General features: G+C 47.6%; 5 protein-coding genes across 5 annotated transcripts; 2 read left to right on the top strand and 3 right to left on the bottom strand.

The window, feature by feature from the left end:
• The first annotated feature begins 16 nt into the window (after window positions 1–16).
• Window positions 17–1,075, top strand: BC939DRAFT_62820 (uncharacterized protein). The gene is made up of 3 exons (XM_051561793.1): window positions 17–287; window positions 443–589; window positions 677–1,075. Exons 1-3 carry the CDS (start codon window positions 205–207, stop codon window positions 918–920), a joined length of 474 nt encoding a protein of 157 aa, XP_051415019.1. The 5' UTR covers window positions 17–204; the 3' UTR covers window positions 921–1,075.
• On the bottom strand, window positions 675–2,633 carry BC939DRAFT_62854 (aminotransferase). Its single transcript, XM_051561794.1, has 7 exons — window positions 2,497–2,633; window positions 2,217–2,393; window positions 1,981–2,059; window positions 1,763–1,873; window positions 1,502–1,666; window positions 1,290–1,384; window positions 675–1,191 (listed from the first exon to the last, which is right to left on the bottom strand). The coding sequence occupies exons 1-7, from the start codon at window positions 2,506–2,508 to the stop codon at window positions 1,126–1,128; spliced, it is 705 nt and encodes a 234-aa protein (XP_051415018.1). The 5' UTR covers window positions 2,509–2,633; the 3' UTR covers window positions 675–1,125.
• A 1-nt stretch (window position 2,634) lies between these two features.
• On the bottom strand, window positions 2,635–4,910 carry BC939DRAFT_421240 (glucose-6-phosphate dehydrogenase). Its single transcript, XM_051553088.1, has 5 exons — window positions 4,672–4,910; window positions 4,061–4,545; window positions 3,735–3,936; window positions 3,557–3,633; window positions 2,635–3,415 (listed from the first exon to the last, which is right to left on the bottom strand). Exons 1-5 carry the CDS (start codon window positions 4,730–4,732, stop codon window positions 2,714–2,716), a joined length of 1,527 nt encoding a protein of 508 aa, XP_051415017.1. The 5' UTR covers window positions 4,733–4,910; the 3' UTR covers window positions 2,635–2,713.
• Window positions 4,911–5,010: 100 nt separating this feature from the next.
• On the bottom strand, window positions 5,011–8,523 carry BC939DRAFT_408352 (PRP1 splicing factor, N-terminal-domain-containing protein). The gene is made up of 7 exons (XM_051552883.1): window positions 8,436–8,523; window positions 8,283–8,342; window positions 7,994–8,188; window positions 7,661–7,907; window positions 6,385–7,569; window positions 5,818–6,293; window positions 5,011–5,682 (listed from the first exon to the last, which is right to left on the bottom strand). Exons 1-7 carry the CDS (start codon window positions 8,504–8,506, stop codon window positions 5,190–5,192), a joined length of 2,727 nt encoding a protein of 908 aa, XP_051415016.1. The 5' UTR covers window positions 8,507–8,523; the 3' UTR covers window positions 5,011–5,189.
• Window positions 8,524–11,993: 3,470 nt separating this feature from the next.
• On the top strand, window positions 11,994–13,032 carry BC939DRAFT_443521 (uncharacterized protein). The gene has a single exon (XM_051554553.1). It carries the CDS (start codon window positions 12,124–12,126, stop codon window positions 12,880–12,882), a length of 759 nt encoding a protein of 252 aa, XP_051415015.1. The 5' UTR covers window positions 11,994–12,123; the 3' UTR covers window positions 12,883–13,032.
• Window positions 13,033–18,329: the final 5,297 nt, after the last annotated feature.

Here is an 18,329-nt window from a genome sequence, read left to right as displayed (position 1 = left end):
ACAACATACAAAGGAATAGCGGCAAAGGAAAACAGATAAAGGAATTCGCCATGAACTTGAGACAAGTACGTCGTTAGCGTGCTGACATTGCATTGTTGCGATCGACCTCTTTTTACGCCAACTCTGAACGGACTGACCGACGGCCACTCCTTCTCGTCCATATCCTTCTTCTCCTAGATCCTTACCAACTCACTCAATGTGTTGATGATGCTATTTGGAGTCTTCATGTCCTACAAGGCATGGGGTCTCTACACCAGCTGCGAATCGCCCCTGGTCGTGGTTCTAAGGTACGGCGCTATTTCATGGGCTCCACTCCGGACTACCTTCAATTGCCACGTAGCAGACTGGATTTTGTGTTAACACCCGACTGCTATCTTCATGTGGCTTTATACCTTCCCCCTGATCGATTCGCCCCTCATTTCTAATGGACTCGCCTCCTCAGTGAGAGTATGGAGCCTGCATTCGCAAGAGGCGATATTCTCTTCCTCAGCAATCCCAAGAAGCCCATCGAAATCGGCGAGATCTGTGTCTTCAAGATCCCAGGACGTGATATCCCAATTGTCCATCGTGTCATTGACCGCCATGACTCGTAAGCAATATTGTGTTACAGGACGATTCGCCTGCGTTTATCCTAGGGATTATGACTAACCCATTGAATATGATAATTCCCCCTTAGACCAAAGGCTGGTACGCAGCTGCTGTTGACAAAGGGCGACAACAACAACGTCGACGACCGAGGACTCTACCAGGAATTCCATACAAACAGGGGCATGATGTGGATCGAACCCAAGGACATTGTGGGTCGCGTGCAAGGGTTCTTGCCTTATCTCGGCATGTTCACCATCTTCATGACGGACTACCCAATGCTCAAATATGCGCTCCTGGGTGCCGTCGGTCTTGTCGTCTTTCTTTATGAATAACAAGCGAAAACCATATCATGGAAACGCAACACAGTCATGACGCATGAGGAAATCAGGATACCCAGAACGGCTAGCAAAGCGAGCATGGGTTAGATGTTCGTTCCGAGGACAATAAACGTGAATTGGGCGCGCCTTCACTGCATGGAGTTATTTGAGATGATCGCTCATATACATAGGTATTACAAACTTGTATTGATTGGAGTGTTTAAATCCACAGCGTAACCAGATACTCTTTCCGGACAGAATTGAAGCACTTTATCCTTCTGTTCTCCTGTTTGTAAGTGGGACCATAAGAGTAGAAGGGACGAGTCAGAGAACAAAGAAGGGAGATGGAGTATAATTAGATGCACCAAAGTTCGATGGCCTTACCAATGCTGCGTTCTTGAGGTCGTCCACCGTAATGACCCTCTCTTTAAGCTTCCCCTCCTCCAATAGTTTACGCCGCATCGTCCCGCACAGCAATCCTACAAAAAAAAAAAAAAAAAAAAAAAAAAGTAATAGAGAGAAAAAAAAAAAGCAAATGTGAATGAGGATACCTTGGTTCATATACCGCTGATCTGTTCTATCCCCGCTCGTCTTACCCGAAGACACAGGCGGTGTAACCCATTCCAGTTCTCCTGAGTCGGGGTTCTTCACTTCGATCGCGATATTCGCAATGGTGGTCTCCATGATCTCTTCGTCGAGGTTATACAAGATCACATCAAATGGCTTGTCTGAGTTCTTGGGGGCCGTTATCGGCCCTAGACCTACGTATACGAGAACACCAGTTATAGTATCAACATCCAACAGTTCAACAGAAGCGAGCGCGTGAGTATAGGAGGGGTATTATTCTCATTCATTACCTAGGCGCTGCCGTGCCTCATTGTAGACTTCGCGTTCAGTGGTCTTGTGGTACAAAAATATATTGTCTTTTGGGGTTGGCTCCTTGTCCAGAACCACGACAATTGAAGCATCTGGTAGCGCACATCAAAGGGAGCATTAGATTTTAACGCTTTGCTGTTCCCACATGTGAACGTATATCACACTCAATGACAAATGAACGCGAGCTGGGATTCTGTACCAGAAAAGTCCTTGGTCTCTGAAGGCAGGTGGCTTGACTGGATCGTAATTGCCCCGTCAAAGTCGAGCAGTACCCGCAACTATGTAAAGAGTGAAATGCGGCATCAAAAGAGAGCGATAAAACATGCCAATTAGCGAATGTCATTATCTTTTGCCCGGTGGGCTCCCATGAGCCTTGACATCTACAGTCGCCGAGAACGAAGATGGAGGTTTCTTTTGGCGCTAAATGGGACATACCCTCTGCCGTGTGTCCTTTCCCGCGTTCCTGATAGCCACGTCCAGTTTATTGGATATCTCGGAAGGGGTAGGGATAAGCTCCCGTAGAAATAGCTCCTGGTCGTTAGCAAAAAACACCGCCAAGGTCTTTGCAGAGTTTATCATGCGCTCGCAATGGTAGTCCAAGAGGAACATGCCCTCTATCGGTAGTGTTCGAGAAGGAAATGCAAGTAAGACGCGTATCCATGACCCCGGTAGAAACAAATAAGATCCAAAGAGGACAAAATACGACACTACTTACCTTTGGGATCATATAGGATAGTCTCGAGCAGCTGTGGTGAGCTCATGCTAAAACGAGAACAGTGAATGAGGAACAAGGTGGATGCATGCAAAGCGAAGCGGATACAGCTGCCCTTCAACATCACGTGTAGTCTTGAAACAAAAGGAAGGCATGAATGTACAATCGTTTATTTGCTTCACAGAATTATGCTCGCGCTGTTCATCGCGCTGTATGAAAATTATTTTTGGTCCTTGCCAGCGGCCGATCCGGCCTCAGAGTGTTGTGGCCAAACGTACTCCTGTCTTTCACGCGTGTAGCCGTACTTGGCCACAAATTCGGTCACTCCCTTGGGTCCACGGCTGCTGTGCGCGTAGGGAATGGGGTCGATCTCGCCGTTGTCGATCTGCTTCAAGATGGGCGTGAAAATCTTCCATGCCGCGTCCAATTCGTCGTCGCGCACAAAGTTGGAGTGGTCGCCGTTCAAAACATCCAGGATCAGGGACTCGTACGCCTCGGGGATCACCGAGTCGCTGAAGCGGCTCGAGTACGACAGATCTAGGTCTGAGATGATGGTCTTTGTGCCTAGGCCAGGCTCCTTGTTCATCATCTTGACGTAGACTGCCTCGTCGGGCTGGACGCGGATGACGATCTCGTTGCGTGACAGAGTGGTGAACAGGTGTCCGGCCACATCTTTGAACTGAATGCGGATCTCGGTCTTTTGCTGGTCGAGGGCCTTGCCACACTTCATGACAAAGGGAACACCGGACCAGCGCTCGTTCTCGATAAAGAGTGTGGCGGCAGCGTAGGTCGGGGTCTTGCTGTCTTTGGGAACGGTCTTGTCATCGAGGTACCCAGGCTCCTTGCCATCCTCTGACTTGCCATACTGGCCCAACAGGATATCATCCTTGACAATTGGAGGGATGAAGCGCAGTACCTTGACCTAAACGATAGGTTATGTCGCGCCAAGTATAAAAAATGTTATTACCGTGCATTATTAAATCGAAGCGAGTTGTAATAGAGTTTCAAACACACGCTCGTACTCCATTTCGTCATCATTTGCTTTATGCTACAACCATCTTACCTTCTCATCACGGACATCCTCAGCACCGAGCGAAACCGGGGGTTCCATCGCAACCAAGGTCAAGATCTGAAGCATATCTGTGTATATGATCAAGATCAAAGCATTAGAAAAACAATAGTATCGGGAAGGATGACCATTTGAGAATGACGCTTGCGAGAAATAGAGCCAAGATACTCACGGTTCTGCATGACATCGCGGATGATGCCAAACTCATCAAAGTAGCCGCCGCGGCCTTCAGTGCCGAGCTTTTCCTTGAAGGTGATCTGGACGTTGTCGATGGTGTGACGATTCCAAACGGAACCAAAGATGACGTTTGCGAAACGCAGGATCATCAGGTTCTTGACCATTTCCTTGCCGAGATAATGGTCGATACGGTAGATCTGAACGAGTAGGAGATCGATGTGAAGGTGTCAGCTTATCGCCACATAAACATATAAAGCACGCTGCAAAGACCTCTTGGGTAAACCTGGGCGCCAGTGCGGGCGTGTATGTCCATCAACTTACTTCGTCCTCACTGAAGAGACTACCGAGGTCCTTGGCCAGTTCGCGCGAACTATCCAAGTCCATACCAAAGGGCTTCTCGACAATAAGACGGACAAGAGAATCTTCGGTGTAATTGTTCTTCTTCAGACCCTTCGCAACAGAGATAAAGACCGAAGGAGGCAAGGCCATGTAGAACAGTCTTGCGGTCGCACCTGATGCCTTTTCGACCTCGCGGATGGCGTCCTCAAGCCTTTTGAAATCGCTATCCTGATCATACTGGCCAGACTGGTACGAGCACAGCTTCAGGAACTTTTTGTGTGCAGCCTTGTCCTCGTCGGTCTTCAGCTTGATGTTCATGGAGACGTGTTCCTCGAAAGTGGAACGATCCATCTTGGTGCGAGCATAGCCGATGATGTGTGTGTTTTGGTCGAGGTACTTGTTCTTGTAGAGACCGAAAAGCGCTGGGAAGGTCTTCTTCTTGGCAAGATCACCAGAAGCACCAAGGACTACGATCAAGCACAGCAAAGAGACAACGGCGGCAATTGGTTGATTAGCTTAAGCGCTTACTGAGCCTGTCTAGCCCGTTTGATACAGGACAAAAAGACACGGAGACAGGATTGATCACTGCGTACCCACGACGGTGTAAAGGTGCTTTTCGTCACCCTTCTTGGAAGCGGCAGTAGCAGAGGACATGATATAAGGTTCTTTGTAGAGTGAATGACAAAAATGAAAAGAAAAAAAGTCGATTGAGAGTGTGTGTGTTGGGGAGCGAATGAAGAAAGAGGAATGAGCGATGGGAAAGAAGGGACTTTATACACGCGCTGCTAAGAGGGAGACCCCGCCGTCAAATCCCACGCTCGCTCGCTTATCGATCCATTGGTAATCTTTAAGACACAGTGCACCAGCCTTCTCTGCGTTTCGTTTCTGAGTGTTCAAATGCCATTTAATTTGTCACACATGAGTGATGTACCTCCCTCGTCCCTCTTCCTCGCGATTGCCACTCAAATGGATTACAGCAAGCCAATATTCTAGCAGTACATTTGGTGGCACTGTACAGCTTCCGTGTATGCTGTATTGTATATATCAAGGTATGTATTTGTAAGATCCATCTAACATGCGGGACTTGTATATGAAAAGCGACGCTTTCTTACTATGCCACCGTGTTTGGCGGCAATGATGCCGCTGTAAGTACAAGAATCTCCTCCAAGGGTTTCCCTGCATTCTTCAGATCCTTCGCCACCGCCTGCCAGTACTCGCCATGCCTGGGCTCCGCTGCTTTGCACCGCATCACCAGCTCCTGCTTCCTCGTCTCGTCGCCGTGCTCCATCTCGAACTTGTAATGCCAGGCCCACGCATCGCCCAGGTCCGAGTCTGCCTTTTCTGCCCTCAATAACCAGGACCGTGCCTTCTCCACCTGTCGATCTGACCAGAACAAACGCGCCGCCGTGATAAGGACATGAGCTGAGTTTTCAGATTTCTTTAGAGCATCGACAATCTTGCCCTTGCGCTGCGCTCTCGTCTCAAGCCAAACAGACTCCGACCACAGCAGTCCTGACGACGGACACTCCTGCAGTGCTTTGGCCATCTGTGACCTACCAAAGTTGGCGTTGTTTCCTCGCAACTCAATCCTTACTGACTCCAGCCTGTCGAAATAAAGACCAAAGAGAGAGAAAGTACATTATATCATTAGTACATTAATCACAAGTGTTAGATATATTGTATTTCCAATTGCTTTACATCACATAATAACCAAGAAAGCAGCAGCGACAACAGCTTACCACAACTCGGGCGTCTTGGGGTTCAGTAAGCGTGCCTTGTCCAGCAGAGCTCTCGCCTTGGTCAGTAGTCCTGCTTTTTCCTCCAGCCTCGATGCCAAGATCCACAATGGAACCGACCTGGGACAGCTCTTCAGGGCCTTGATATAGTTCTCCCTCGCCTTCTGAACGTCGCCGCGATCCGCCAAAATCTGGCCTCGAATTATCCACAGCTTGTCAGCAGTCGGATACTTGACCAATCCTACATCTAGCAATTCAAGTGCCTCTGAAATCTTGCCTAGCTGACGTTCCAGGACCGCAGATTTCATCCAGACCTTCATAGTATCCGCCTTGACTCTTGCCTTCGACAGAAGCAGCTCCGCACGTCCAAACTCGCCATTCTCAGCCTCCAATTTGACTGCAGCAAGCCAGATCTGCTCGCTGTTCGGGTTAGCTTCGAACGCAGCATCCAAAATTGCGCGAGCTCCAGGAACATCGCCCTTTGAAAAAGAAAAAGGTATGTTAATATACAGCCCCAATAAAGAGAATAATCAGCGACATAATAAAAGGATGGACACAAATGACACTTACTCCAACCCACTTCTCCTTGGCACCCATGAGCCACAAAAACTCTGCCTGCGGACAATATTTGACAGATCGCACAAGCAACTCTTCCAAAGATTCCCTAGTACCGTGTGCCTTCTCTAGCAAGGCTGCACGTCGCCAGATCGACTTTTTCGAAGGAAAGGTCCTCAGTGCATGAGCATAGATAGCGCGTGCGGTGCCGTATGACTGGTGTGCAATAGCATTCTCGGCATCCTCCATCCATGTAGACTTCAAATCTGCCTCCTCAATACCCATGCCGACAGTTGCTCGTACAATTGCCTGACAGGTGTTAATGAACCCATTCTTCTCGCATTTTTCAGCCTCCTCTAACCACTGATCCCGACCAAGCGCCGATTCCATCATGGATAGCTTCTTGATTGCATTCGCCACCAGTTTTTCCACATCCTTATTGTTGGCTTCCTGTAGACAGAAGGCTGTGATCCAGATCTCGTGTGAGGTTGGGATCTTGGTACGCGCCTGATTCAGGACCTTTTGTGCGTTTTCATAAGTCTCCAATCGCGCCAAAGCAATCCAGAACTCTACCGAAAGCGGCACGAGTTCGACCGCACGTGCGAGTAGAATACGGGCGTTATTCGGGTCATCCTCTAATTCCACAGCAGTTTTCCACAGCTTGACAGAGTTGGGTACATAGTCGAGCGCACGCCTGATGACAGTCTTTTTCGCCCTGGGTGTTGTTTCGAGCTGTGCAGCATGAAGCCAGATCTTGACAGACTGTGGGATCTGCTTGACTGCGTTCGCCAGAATTTTCTTTGCATTATCCGTGTTATTCAATCGTGCAGCCTCCAGCCAGATGTCCTCTGCCTTTGGACATTCTGCACAGCCCTTGTCAATGATCTGGCGTGCATCCGTCAGCTTTCCTGCATGCTCTTCCAAACGTGCTGCTGCGATCCATCCTGGCGCATGTTTCGGGTTAGTGTTAATGACCGACTTGAGCAGATCGCGGGCTCTCTTCAAATCACCAATCTCGGCTGCACTCTTGACAACGACACTGTTGAGTCCTGTCAAATATCCCTTGGGATCGATTGTCGTCTTTCCAGAGGCAGAATCGGCCATTCGGTCCAGTCGCATTCCGAGGACCTGCTTGTTGGCCTCTCCGATCTCCCTGAAATTGGTCATTATTCCTGGCGCGGGCGTGGCCAGACCATTGGGCTATCCAAACATTAAGTGGCTATAGTAAGTACAGTATAAATAACAAATGCGAACCAGTCCACCTCTAAAACAAAAACAACTTGAAGCCTACCTGTGCATCCAAAGTCGTAGCCATCTCCTCCTGCGCTCTCGGCAACAGGGAATCCGGCGCAGGTGCGAACTTCTCCCTCAAATTGGCCTTTTTGCGATTTTTTCCCGCGATGTTGCCGACCTCTGGTAAATTCTCCCATTCCTCGACAGAGACCGCATTCAACCCTCGCTTCAGATCCGCGAACTGGTCCTGAATTTTGGGCCTCTCCTTGTTCAACCTTTCCTGCTCCTCCTTCTCGCGCGCCTCCCTAAAGCATGTATGAAATAAAAACGTTAGTAATGTTCGAAACGGATCCTTGGTCGGTCAAGATGCATGTCAGACTATACACCATACCTTCGTGCCTTTCGCCTCTCGTCCAATTTAGCATCGATGGAGTCGTAGATCTGGTCTGCTTCTTCGTCATCGGCTTCATAGGGCGCTGAGCTGAACAATCCAACTTCGTTATCAGGATCTTGATAGCGCTCGTCGTCATCGTCTCCGTCCTCTGCTGCCTTTCTCCTTGCCTGCTCCTGGAGCTTCGCAATGTCACTATTGAAAAGAACGGAGATCAATTAGCAACTAGAGTAGTAAACCCCAAGTTCTACCGATTAGCTCTAGAATTCGAACGAGAAAACGCTCTTACGCTTCGGTGGGCCCCTCACGAGCAGGCCCGATATCAGAACGTGTTGTGAATCCAGTGGCACTATTTGAAGAACGAAGAAGGTAGAATGTTAGAAATAACGTGATGTCATGACAAATCAAACACTCAAGGGAAATCAACTTTCTGAGACTGTACCCTCTGCCGAGACCGGCAATATATCCTGGAGGTGCTGGTTTTCCCAAAAAGTCCTTGGTAGCGCCGAACATGGATGGTGAAGAGAATGTTGAAGAAGTTGATCGCAATCAAGAGTACTGCTGAGCTTTTTGTAGGCAAATTAGAAGAGAAATCATGTGACGCACTTCTTTTTTTTTTTTTTCCTCCTTTGAGCGCCCTGGGGAGGACCACCTCCCTTGCCAAATCGGCTGCGCCCACTACAGACGGCACGATTGGATTGAGGTATCAGTTGCCACCAATTGCGTACAACTGTCATCCAACTCCGTCTCCTCATCTTGGTCGTCTTTATCCTACCATCTCTAGCTCTCGCTTCCATTTCGGGTGGTTGATTGGTGGCGCGTAGATACTTGTTATATCAAACTAGACAGGGCAAACAAAGTCGACTTCTCCAAATACAAGATCGTCAGCATTGGATAGACTACCACACTTTTGGACATGAATACACGTCGCAACTCGACAAATGTGCCTATCTGCGAGGGAGGGGTTGCATAAGAAAATTTCGTTGGTGCCCAAACAGGGTTCATGAGAACAAGAGCGCAGATGCACGTATTTTCAGTTCCAAGGAGCTTGTGCAAAGATCGCCACGCGTGCTCGAAGCGCATGTGTTCGATTCAGAGCACGGCATCATTGATACAAGGTATCCATCGCACAGTCAGACAACAAAAGACATTCCTTCACCCATGAGAGCCATGCGAGAGGCTGCTGCTGGGAAATGAAAACCATTCACACCATTAACATTCTGAGCATTATTTTCGTATGCGGATAAAAACACATGGCTAGTTTTTGAGCATTGGCGGTTTGCATAGACCCTAAGAAGTCGCAGATCAAAACTAAGCGCTAATAATAGGGTCTTCATTTCTCACTACATAAAAAAAAAAAAAAAAAAAGTGTAACAGCAATGGCAAGGAGACCAATAGCTGTCTAGATATTGTGAACATAAGCAGGAAAAGAGAACGGACACACAGCAGCGCATGCATAAAGGGCTCGGAAGATTGTGCTGTTGTAAAAGGCTGGATAATGAGAACAGGGACTAGAAAGAAGGCGGGAGGCGAGTAATGCAGGACGCGAATAAACCTATCGACATACAGGTCAGAAGATTGGAGATCTGAACTGGGACCCGGCAGGACAAACAAAAACAACAACAGCGGCAACAGCGGCTATCTAGTGGTCGGGCACAGAAAGTAGAGTTGCATACTTGCATACAACTGTTTTGCGGGGACAGACTCGAAGGTTTACAAAGGGTTACACTGCCCCCGTAATCGTATCCTGTCGGTGTTCCTATTTGTTTACATTCCTTTGTGCGCTTGTGTTCGTTCCTTGTGTCCACCTTTTTCTTTTTTCTGCGCAATACTTCTTCCTTCACCAATCGACTAACAAGCTTTGTCCTATCTGAATGGGTTACTCTTCCCCGGTTATAGTGGTGGTACTGCCCCTTGTTTCTTGTACGGTTAGTATTTTATGCTACAGGGTTCTACAAGCGCTCCTGTAACCACAGACATTTTTTCCGATTCGCTCGTCTATATAGCCTTTTTGGCACTCTTGATCACCCGTCCGAGTGCCTGGACAACTTGACCCATTCGCGGCTCACAACCCGCCTAAGGAAGAGTGTTCACGTTGGCTTTCAGGCCGTGCCAAAACTAGGTGAGAGCACGAGAGTATAAACTGTCGAGGACAGGTACCTCAGGGGGCGCCTGAATCCGCAGGCATTTGTTCACACGCCTTTGTTGGCAACCGAGGGCTATTCGCAACGTGAAGAAGGATACTGGTGCCGGACTTGGTTCGTACGGACAGCTGGCTACGAGCAGTTGTGGATGATAGTAAGACTACTGAAATGAAAGATATAACGAGAAGAAAGAGGAGAAGGGATGGACGGCCAATGTAAAGAGCCGTTGGATCGGGTGAGTGCTAAGAGAGGGGCGGAAGGTGTAAATGAGCATTAGGCGAGAGGATGCCTCAACCCCTTGCGATGCAGCGTTTTGCATTAGTCCAGCATTTGGCAAAACAACATTCCAACGGCTTTTTCTCTTTTCTTTTTTTGGTCCGTCAGTCAGGAACGCAGGTCCAACCTGGAGCAGCTGTCTGGATCCCGCCTCTCTTTTTCGCTCTCTTTCGTCTCCATCGCTCACTCTTTTCACTCTTTCTTCCTTTCTTTCTTTTTTTTTTTTTACTCTCTCTTGCTCTCTCTCCTTTCGTCTCCCTCTTTGCTTACTCGTCCTCGCTTTTCTTTTGCTGCGTCAACTGAACCCTGGAACTGAAGCCAGCTCTGATCGGATCCCACCCTGCTGTCTTTATTTTTTTCCTTTCTTCTATACCGCCTCTACTCGCTCCCGCCATATTTACTGCTCTTGCACCCACGTTCATCTCCACACCCACACACTGCATCTCCGTGGATCATCCTCCTAAAGTCTCTCCCTGTCAACAGGAACGATCAACTCAGACGCACCGTCCTGAAGAAAACGCATCCTAATCTACCCCAGGTCTCTTTCTCTACCCTCGAGATTCTATCCTTCCACCCAGTCGTCTGACAATCCACGCAAACCGAGGTGAGTGCTACATACATTGTCCCCCTGCAGTCTTAATTTGAGTTCATTGTCGCAACAGACGACCGTTGGAGAGCTGCAACAAACATGATCGCAGGGCTATGGCCGGAAGAGGCGAAACCAGTGCTTCCTCCTCTCCCGCCAGGAAAGACACACACGGACTGGAATCAAGGGACTGGCTACCACTGCCTCTGAAGGAGGGAAAAAAAGAATCCCGCCTTCTTGGTCACTTTTTTCCCATCCCATCTTCCCATCTGTAAACCTCGTCCCATTCCACCCTTTACCGTCCGCTCCTTTCCCATATCTCTTTCTCTCATTCGCTGGTCCTTTCTATCTTTTCTGGGCAAAAGAAGTGACAGTTGTGCACCTTCTTTGTCGTTGTTGCGATTGTTGTTGCGGGGAACGCAGTTCCTTCCCTTGTCATTGGCTGTTGAACACGAACATCGATTGGACGTGGTGCTGCTTTTGTGGAGGTCCCAAAGCGTTTCTCACTCTCTTTGTTTTCTGGTGTGTCCATATCCCGCATTCACTTTTCACCCCCCACTTCCTTCTCAGTACTCTCTTCCTCCACAATCCTGACGTGATATCTCCATTCACACATATCTTGTCGCATACGCGCCTGCAGCAACAGGTAATAAAACTGCCAACCTCGCGACAAGATCCCTTCACAGACTGACCTGGAGCTAGCCAGAACGGACGTGGAGCCGCCGATCGATTTTCATACTGTGCATGAAATCCAACCTACGCTACCCTATGTTCAATCCCATTGCTTCTTTGTTATATGCGGCCTATTTAGCGGCTCCAATGAATGAAATGATCAGGTCATAGCCCCTTTTGTACTTCCTGGAAAAAGTGCGAGAGAGAGAGAGAGAGAGATCGCACCGTTCCCTCCTGCATCTTCTCGAGGGGAAGGAAGGCGATTAGTCCCTTCATCATCATCATCATCATCATCATCATCATCATCATCATCATCATCATCTCTCCCAGCCTGCTTTTTTCTCCATTCATCCAAGCATCTAAACTTCTTCCCTCTCTTTTTATCTCAGCAGGTTTTATTTTTATTTTTATTTTACAGTGTGGTCTTCAGGACTCGTTTAAAGTACCACTTCATGTCGAGCGCCAGGAACAGGAGTCATTCAACTCTCGCCTTGCCAGCGGGACGCGTGCATTGCGTTCGTGTGCGACGGATGATGAGCCGTAAGCATCACTTGCAGCGTCGAGAGATCTGCTTCTCGGCTGTACAAGATTCCGCTTTAGCAACTGACGAGAGTATGTGCCACCAACCACGGTGCATGGACTCTGAGTGGAACACCAACATGGCGTCGCACTATTCCGCTGCAGGAAACATTCCCAACCATCGCCGATGCAACCTCGCTATTGGGCGCCGACTGGTCCCTTATCGGGCCTTGGAACACCACAGGGACGATGTCTGCTCAATGATGCCTATGGACAGCGCATCGCCTTTTTCTATCGGCTGCAACACAAACCAGCGCGAGGAGGTCGCAGGTACACTCTTGTTGCCGCTCCCACCAGCAATTCAACGAATCCATATGGCCGGCTCGCCATTCTCGCCCCTCGCCCCCAGCAATGCGTATGACTTTACAGAGAGCTCGTTTAATCAGCGACAGGTGCGCCCAGGTAACTTGCTTGGAGGCGCAAGAGCCCACAGCAGTGGTGGGGGCGGCTCAGGCGGCGGAGGAGGAAGTGATGGCTCCGCAACGGCTCCCGCAGACATGAACCCAGGGGGAGGCGACGCAACTGATGGAGACCAGCCGTCCGAGTACACATTCAGACGACGAAATGCGATCGTAGAGGGCTCTGAAGATGCGCCTAAGTCGGACGACTTTCCGAGCGAATCTCCCAAATGATCCCGGTTTCTCTTGATGTCTTTCTCCATTTCTTTTCTTTTCCTTGTTGTTCGCTTTTTATTTTTTTTAGTACCTTTGGTTATTTGCTGCTGCTGCTGCTGCTGCTGCTTTTTCTCCGTTCTAATTTTGATGCACCACCCCTCCGTTGATCAACAAATCACGAATCCGGCGCCTTACTCTTTTACAGAGCACAGAGCCATCTGCCATTTCCATTATACAGCGCCGATCCTTTGGCCATTCCGACAAAGTACATCTGATGTCCGGTCGCGCTCCGCAATGGAGTGGAAAATGACATGCCACATCACCCTTCCAAAAGCGCTGTGTCCCCTTTAATGTCCTCAGGTGCTAACATATACCCTCCACTCCAACTCTACCGTCCTTTTTCCTTTTCATCCTCCTCATCTTTTTTCTTTTCTACTCGCCGATAATGAAGCCTTGACGACCATTTTTTTTTCTGTAGTTACGACTTGTTCAATTCTTCTATGACTTATTCAACTCCGCTACGACTTACTCGACTTTACTCTTTTCTTATCAGTCTTTTTCTTTCTTTTTTTCTTTCTTTTTTTCTTTCTTTTTTCTTTCTTTTTCTTTCCTTTTTCTTTTTTTCTTTGTTATCGCTTTTTTTTTTTTTTTTTTTTTTTTTTTTTTGGTTGTTACATTGCTTCTAATCTAGTCTGCCTTTTTGTCCTATGTTTTTTTTCTTCGCGCTTTATGTCCCTTTTTCTGTTTCTAATAAATAGCTACCTTATGAACTGTACCTTTTTCTGTGATTGTCCATTGTCCGACTAAATTGATGCACCTAACGTATCTTTTATGTGAAGGGACCATGCCTGAATTGTACGTGTGTCCAGGAGGAAAAATATATATATATATATAATAAAAAAAAGGTCACTCAAATACTCAGCTTTGGGTAACAAAATAGTTTTGTCGATTTTTGTCTTAGGGTCCTTCAGACACCATCATGAAAAGAACGTACTGGGGCCGAAATAACACTCCACTTATAAACGCGCGCATACAGATGCCTACACCCAACAGCTGTGCTCAACTCGACCAATGAGCTTGATTGCACTCGATGCCACGACACTGAGAGGGGGGGGTCGAGCCACTTTGGGCACGGGTCGATCGGTGTTTCTTAGCTTAGCCCAAAATTTTAGGTTTTTTAGGCCACTTTGCACTTTTACCCCACACACGATAGCGCCAAATTTTATCAGTTTCATCTCTAAACGTAAGACATGCGCATACGACTGCCCGCAGCAACAGCAGTAGCAGCAGCAGCAGCAGCACCCTATTTTGCGAAACCAAGCTTATTCCTATGATTCAATGCACGGGGAAATATAGGACTAATTCAAGAAGGAAAAAGAAAAAAAATGCGCGGGCGGTAACCTCACAAGGGTTATTTGTCCGATGTGGCATGAAAGTCTAAGGAGGAGGAGGAGACTAAACTGGGGCAAGACCATGGACGAGCGAGTTATCCTTCCGAAGAGAATGGCCCGTATACCCTATGTCCCCATGTCATTTTACTCGAGGACCCAAGACCACAAATGAAACGAAAAACGCGACATGACGATGGTTCTAACCCGTACACCTTTTGGAACAGCACTCCGAATTGTCCGAAGTATTCCACCGCGACAGGGCTTATCTGATAAGGAAAAAAAAAGGGAAAAAAGAAAAGAAAACCTCCTAGTTTCGCTCGGGCAACGGACCGAGTTTTGGAAGAGTAGAAGGGAGGTGCCAAGACCATTACAGGGCAATGTCCACGAGACTCTTATGACATCGCCGGACAGGATGAGATGCAGCACAGGGGTCAGGGTGACCCTGGCCAAACCCTCTTGTCTCAAAATGCATCGTATGAATGAGTGCATGCAGTTACTTTTTAGTCCCAGTCCGTCAGTGCTGCTGCACTTGTCATGTATGACCCCATCCTGCGGGCGGGCCCATGACGAGGAATTTGAATACAGGAAACGATAAGAAAATAGGGACATCGTCATCGGAGAGCGCGGTAGGGAGCTGAAAAATAGGGTTGAGCGGGGAGGGGAGGAGGAAAAAAGAGAGAGGGATGTGGTGTTTGCATCGGTAGAAGGCAATCGGGGACAATGGTCGTCATCGTTGTCTGAATCAGAACTACGTCCGATTGTTTCGTGTCCATTCTGTCGGTTGTGGACTAGATATAACCATTACACCGATTGCCGGCTTACGTACAAACATGTATGTATACAGTGTTCCTTTTCTGAGAGAAACTTTAAATTGGAGTGAACACCATCCGCAGTCCACTTTGGGCAGTCCTCTTTTGGATTTATTGTCTTTGAGATGAGGATGATGACAAGGATGAGGATGAGGATGGAGATGAAGAGGATGAAGAGGATAGGATGTGGGACGGGTGGTGTGGGTTGATGGCATAAGCGTATTGAATTGGAAGAGCTACTGAAAAACTATATTGACTTTTGCGACGGACTTTACATGCGGAACATACACCTTGGAATGTTCTGCATTGTGCGAGGCTTGCGTTTTCCCGCCCATCATACCACATCGGAAAACAAATTACGCTTACACGCAGCTGACTCCAATTGCTCGTAATGCTGGGTTCGTATCCGACTCTGCATGCTGCACATACACTTATTCCCCAAAAATAAAGCTGGGTGACACAGCGCTCAAATGCGTAAGATGGGTGGTGCTCCCATCTTAACAAAAAAGACATAGGCGACAAAGTCAGTGTAACCAGATGTGGGTGGATATCAAAAGAGCAAGATGCAGCCAGGCAGAGGTATGGTAAGATGCAGATATTATTACTGCTATTGTTGTTATTGTCCAAAAAAAAAAAGAGAGAAATGTCCCTCTCTATACGAGCCCCCTTCCTTGCGTATGCTGATCGCCGTTATGCTCTGTATTGCCGGCTAATTCGTAGACAAAGCAAGTCGCGCGCCCCTCTGCTCTCATCGCTCGCATGCAGCTTTGTGCATCTGGTGTGAGTTCGACCCTGTTGATGCAAAAGCACAAGCACATCATTGACGTTATCAATTATTGGAAAAAAAGTAAAACTTCGTTTGTGTTATCTACGCCAACCCGAATGACGGTACTATGAACAAATGAAATCAGATACGCGCCCACCACTACCGAATGCGAGGTTTCATGGTCCGCCATGGCACTGCTTCGTAGAAAAGGGGCCCCTGCTGTGGTACGTATTCTGCAAGGAGTCGTCGAACCGCTCTATCAGCAGCGAGTGAGAGCATCATTGAGGGATACAACTACTTTCTCTATATTTTTGCAGTTTCATTAATTCAGTTCAATGTCACAGGGACGGGCTCAGTCGGCATCTCAGCGCCTGACATGAGATGTGTGGACTGCGTCATTCCTTGGTCCGGAATGGCGCTCTTGTAATTTTGATAATATCCAGGGTCTTTGGTTGAGACGTCAATGGTAATGCAGTCAAGTGCGAGGAAAAGTTGCTTCTATATGTCTAAAAAGTGTGCGTGTAGTAGATTGCAAGATGTCATCAATCTGAAGCGAAAACAATTACATCTCTTGAGTTTGGACCTTGTCAATAAACATACTTCGCCAGTCGAATGCTAATATTTACGCATCGTCAGCTTGAAGCTTGAGCCCCGGTGCATAGTATGCAGATAAGCCGTGCAGGTGGAGCGTGTGAGCCGTTTCGTTGGCACAGATGTCATCGGTTACTCATTTCGACTGCTACGCGTTTTATTTTTTATTTTATTTTTTTTACCAGGAGTGTCGCCCATGCAATGACCGTCCATGTCGTAGTTGTTTTGATGCACCGGTGCCTGTGATCTCATCTCAGCCTTCATCCTTTTTCTCAGTCGTCCAAGGTCCCTGCCCTTCTTAAAATGGATGTAGTTCTCCCCCTTTGTTTGAGGAGCTGTCATAGAAAGTAACTCTGGCCTTTGGGTTATTTTTTCCTCCCGACGGACGATACATGCGGATGTCTCGTTGAAGTAAACACAAATGCGAGTGGATTTTATTCGTTAAAAAAGGCCTCATCATAACACGCTATAACTGTTTCCTTTTTTTCTTTGCCTATGGTCCTCCTGTAGCCTCGCTAGTGCGAAACTCAAAAAAGAGAAAAAAGGGAAAGTGTGAGAGAAGAGAACGAAGGCGCAATAGGCGTAACAAAGTCATGACGCTCTGCCATATGGGTACCATGTTCTCTCTCGTTTTATCGATTTGCATTCGCTAGGATATTTGGGTTGTCAATTCGCTCACGCGAGGGCTATCATATGGGCCGATCGGTCTTTTTATTTCATGAAAAAAAAAAGAAAAGAGAACGGTAAAGAACACCTAGAGATTTCCTCCGCATGTATATTCTTCATCTACGAGCACTGCAATCAGTTCCTAAAGCGAATGGAGGCATTTTCGACTGTTTGTAGCGGCGGTAACAATAGTACAACCTAGCCGGAATATAAATGAAGAATAAATAGATCGAATAAATAATAATTGGTCGCCAAAGCAACACGCAAGTACTCCCCTCTAGTTTATCCTCCTCCACTATGGCTATCTGCTCTTAGTAGATTATATCTTCAGGGTACCAGAGAAAAAGAAAAAAAAGGAAAAAGAAAAAAAAAAGAAAGAGGAAGCAGCGCGCCAATATGCTCTGCAACTGACCCTGCATCTGCACGCTTTAATAAGTTCAGGGCTGTACTATTAATATCAAAGACTTTACACTAGTATGCACACCGGGTACTATTCCTAGGCAGAATAGCTACGAGTGCTCAGCCGAACACGACGTTTTCGTCACGTTCAGATAACAGTGATTTACAACCATAATTCCTAAAAAGCCCACCGGAGGCCCCTGGACGACGAGAGCCTCAGTCATTGGGACCGAAACAGCAGATGATTGCTTCGGCCTTTTTTTGTTGTTGTTGTTGTTGTTGTTGTTTTTAACCATCTTTATTTTTATAACAATGACCCTGCATCAAGCCTGCTGTGGGAGCCAAGCTGCCAGGGTTTGTCGTTGTAACCCGCATTTTGGAAAAGAAATGAGCACTCTACCCGCGCATTTGGCATGTAAGAGCCCCACAGACACTAGACAACTGAGGAGCCTTTGCCTAGTAATGCGGATGTATCTGTGGGTTCATAAGGAAAAAGAAAACAAGGGATGCATTTGCTGAGCATACACAGGATGAGGAAGAGGAGCCCTGAATGGGGATCCAGCAACGATCTGTTTCTTACTCCTCCATTGAAACAAATGCACTGGTAAGGGTTTCAAAAACCGGTCCACATGTCCCTGAGACGAGCGATTCCAAAAAAGAGGGTCCTCCAGGAGTTAGCGTGGACTACTGGTCGCTAGTTGACCTTTGTGGTGTTTCTGGTCTAGGGTGCCATGCGACTGTGATAGACGCGCCCACGGAACCCTCACAGTAGTGATGTTTACCGCATCTGGCACAGCTCGAAAAATCAGGATCCAAAAATTGCTTTATTTGAACAGAATTATC

Source organism: Gamsiella multidivaricata (genome assembly GCF_025024155.1).
Source record: "Gamsiella multidivaricata strain RSA 2152 chromosome Unknown BC939scaffold_14, whole genome shotgun sequence".
Lineage (NCBI taxonomy): Eukaryota > Fungi > Mortierellomycota > Mortierellomycetes > Mortierellales > Mortierellaceae > Gamsiella > Gamsiella multidivaricata.
Note: the sequence above shows the minus strand (reverse complement) of the source record. Positions and strands in the feature narration are given on the sequence as shown.